General features: G+C 42.4%; 1 protein-coding gene across 1 annotated transcript in view; it reads right to left on the bottom strand.

Annotated features, from left to right (window-relative positions):
- Nucleotides 1-3,403, bottom strand: part of LOC103607926 (zinc finger protein 160-like) — an 11,278-nt gene that overhangs the window by 6,967 nt on the left and 908 nt on the right. The window contains 2 exon segments of the mRNA XM_008592384.1: nucleotides 1,127-1,255; nucleotides 1,736-1,862. Of these exon segments, the coding sequence (XP_008590606.1) occupies nucleotides 1,127-1,255; nucleotides 1,736-1,862 (256 nt within the window).

Raw genomic sequence — 3,403 nt, 5'->3', positions numbered from 1 at the left:
GAGACAGAAAGACAGAGATGTTCCCCGTGTAAAACTGGGGACAAACAAGATGACATTTCTGTTGAATGTCTTTACAGTTCTGCTGAGTTAACAATCTCAGAAGAATCAAACCACTCCACCTTCACACACCTGTGCAGTGTGATGTAGACGACAGGTACCCAAGGGGTGACCGTAGGGAATTAATGAGTAAACACGTTTATGGGATCAGGAGGTTTTTTCCAAGCTGCTGGCCTCAGAAAAACAAAACCCTTAGTCTATTTCAGGTTCTTTTTATAAGCCAGTAAAATAACATATTATACTGATTAAGCCAGTTATGTCTGGTACGGAGCTGTTTACAGAACACTTTCTGTTGCCATGGCACTTTGAAGGTTCAGGGCTAAATACTTATCAGCAAAGTAGAAGCATAAATTCGTCCTTTACAAAGTTCTCAGCATCCTGGGTTCATTCAAAGTCCAGATCTCAAGAAGAGGGAGGAGGAAGAGACAAGCAGATGGGCAGCCAGCTTTTGCTGGCACAATTTCCAGACAGCAAGGACCATGTCACCTTGCTGCCTAGTGCTTTACAGTGTGACAAAAACTTAACAAAAGAAACAGACACCCGAACAGGCAGAGAGGGCTTGACACAGCTCCATGAGATTTCCGGGGCCCCAGATGCAAAGAAAGAGTAGCCAGTGTTTCCCATCTCCTGACTAGGTCTTCTGAGCACATGAAGTGGGTGGAACCTAAACAGGTCCAGACGTAAGAACTCTGGAGGATTCAGCTATGATCTACAGGAGTGAGAACCAAGTATCAGATGAAATCAAATACAGGAGAGACCAAGGGGCAAAAAGCCCTTTTTGAAAAGGCCCATCCCCTGCCATTCAGAGTGAAGAGACCAAAGAGTTCACAGAAACCATATAACAGAGTGTCGTCCACACGAGAAAGACTTTACATTTGCCTCTGAGCTGCAGCACCAATGCAGTGAGAGAATAAGCTTTACATGTCTGAAGTCCAGAGGGAAAAGAAAAATTTCCATTCAGAGCTCACAGGAAATAAATTTGTTTTCCTACACACCTCTCTCCCACTTGCAGAGTTTCCCAAACACCATTTCATGGTGTGGCTTCCTCTCTGCCAATCTGAGCTCTTACCTGTGTTCACCCCTTTGATCCATTCCTGCCAATTTGGATTTCTTCCTACTTTGTCATGGCTCTCCACAGCCCGGGGGTCCTTCCCTTGCTCCAACATGGAGATAACGCTTAGGTCAAAATGAGAGATTCCTACTTGAAAAGAAAGAAAGAAGTATAAAGTGCTGAAACTTTTCCTGAACCTCAGTCCTATGTTTACTTGAGAAGAGAGGATATTACAAATAAATCTCAAAACATATTTCAGAAATTCATCCACTGATTCTGTCCTTCAGAATGCTTAGGTAACACGGTAATATGGACATATCTACCTCTGCTGCAAGAACCACTGAATCAAAATACAGAAGCAGAAAAAAGGTAATTGGATATTTCAAAAGTCTGCCATAAATTTTTATGCACACAAAAGATCTGAACCACCCAATGATGTATCATAAAGGGGGCAGAACATCTCAAGAAAAGGGACAATTAAAGTCCAGATCCTACATTATGAAGCTTTCATATCTGAGTCAATTGGGCTTCAATTTCTTTAAAGCAACACAGGGACTCACAAGAGACTCACGTGGAAAATGTAAAGACACATAAGGGTGAACCCCAACTTCTGGAAGTTATCCTCACCCAGGGAAACCAGGTTCCTGTAGTTCTCCAACATCACGTCCCTGTACAAAGCCCTCTGAGCAGAGTCCAGGCATTTCCACTCCTCCTGAGAGAATTCTATGGTCACATCCCTGAATGTCAACCGTCCCTAAAATAAAAAACACATTTCATCAAGGGGCTACAGGGAGAGCTCTAGTCTTCACATAAAATGAGAAGACAGCAGCAAACATAAATTCAATTGAAGTGAGCCTGCCAACAGATGCAGGTTGTGATATTCTGAAATATGTCATTTGGTCTTTGTCCCTCTTTGCTGAAATATAACTCACTTGGAATCTCTAGTGTGGTATCTGCTTTCATGGTAATGAGATAACTGGTGGCTGGAGGCCACCAGATATGTTCACGATGGGGGTCTGGTCACTGGGAAGACTGAGGCAGAATTAGAGGGTTGGGACTTTCAGCCACCCTCCCATCCTGGAAGGATGGGAGATAATCGTCAATGGTGAATCATGCAAACAATCATGCCTATGTAATGAAGCCTCCATAAATATGCAAACTGACAGGGCATTTATAGGCAGCTAACGTGTAGCTAACATGTAATGTTTCCCTGAGTTCTGTGAGTTGTTCTATCGGATTAATCAAAGCCAAGGAGGGGGTCATAGGAATCTACAATTTATAGCAGGTCATGAGAAAGCATGTGAGAAGCACATGCCACAATTTGTGCTTGTAACTGGCATCCCACATGAGAGCACTCTTGTGGGACTGAGCCCTCAACCTGTGGGACCTCATGCTATCTCCAAGTAGATACTGTCAGACTTGAATTGCATTAGAGGACAACCGGCTGGTGTCCCCTGCAGAACTGCTTGGTTTGTGTGTGGAAAACAACCCACACATCTGGGATCACAGAGCCTTCTGTGTTGTGAGAATATAGTAGGAGAAACTGAGCCTGTTTTTCCTACACACATCTCCAGGCATTTTTGAGCAAGTTATGTCTCCCAAGTTCTATTTTATTATACTTTTCCATAAAATGCTAGATATCCTCTAAATCAGTATGGGTTTCTCAGTTTTGTGAACAATATCAAAAACATACAAATAAAAAACCAACACACGGTTATCTCTGTAGAAGTGTTATATAGAGAAATATGTAGATGAGCTAGAACATGAGTGGTGTCTTCAGAGATGACAAAATCCACAGTGGCAGTAAAGAACAGTCAGAATCTAAAAATCATGATGATGACAGACATAGCAATAACTGACATTCATGAACATTTCTTGTGGGCTGGGCATTATTCTAAATGTCCCTGCGGAAACATCACAGTCTCTGTGGGAGAGATGTGCTGGATGTGCTGAGAATTGTTTAATGAATCTGCTGTTAGAACTTTAGGTTGATGTCATGTTGCAAAATTGATGATGGAATAAAATACTCTCTATCACTGATGTCTGTGTCTGAACTTTCCATTCCAACCCAAGCCATTAAGAGTTTGAAATAAGAGACATACTGACTCCCTAGCTTAGCTTCAAATTTATTACAAAATCAGGCACAAAAGGTTTCTCCTTATTGGTCTCCTTTTCCAGAAGTTAGCAGTTATCTATACGCATTAATGAACTCCATGTAAAGTTTCTCTAACCCTGGTCTACAGAGAGCTGCCAGTGCATCCAGATGTGGCCCTAAACACTCCCTGCTGCCCATCA

The sequence above is a fragment of the Galeopterus variegatus genome, unplaced genomic scaffold, assembly GCF_000696425.1.
Source record: "Galeopterus variegatus unplaced genomic scaffold, G_variegatus-3.0.2 Scaffold7855, whole genome shotgun sequence".
Lineage (NCBI taxonomy): Eukaryota > Metazoa > Chordata > Mammalia > Dermoptera > Cynocephalidae > Galeopterus > Galeopterus variegatus.
This window is presented reverse-complemented; position numbering and strand designations above follow the sequence as displayed.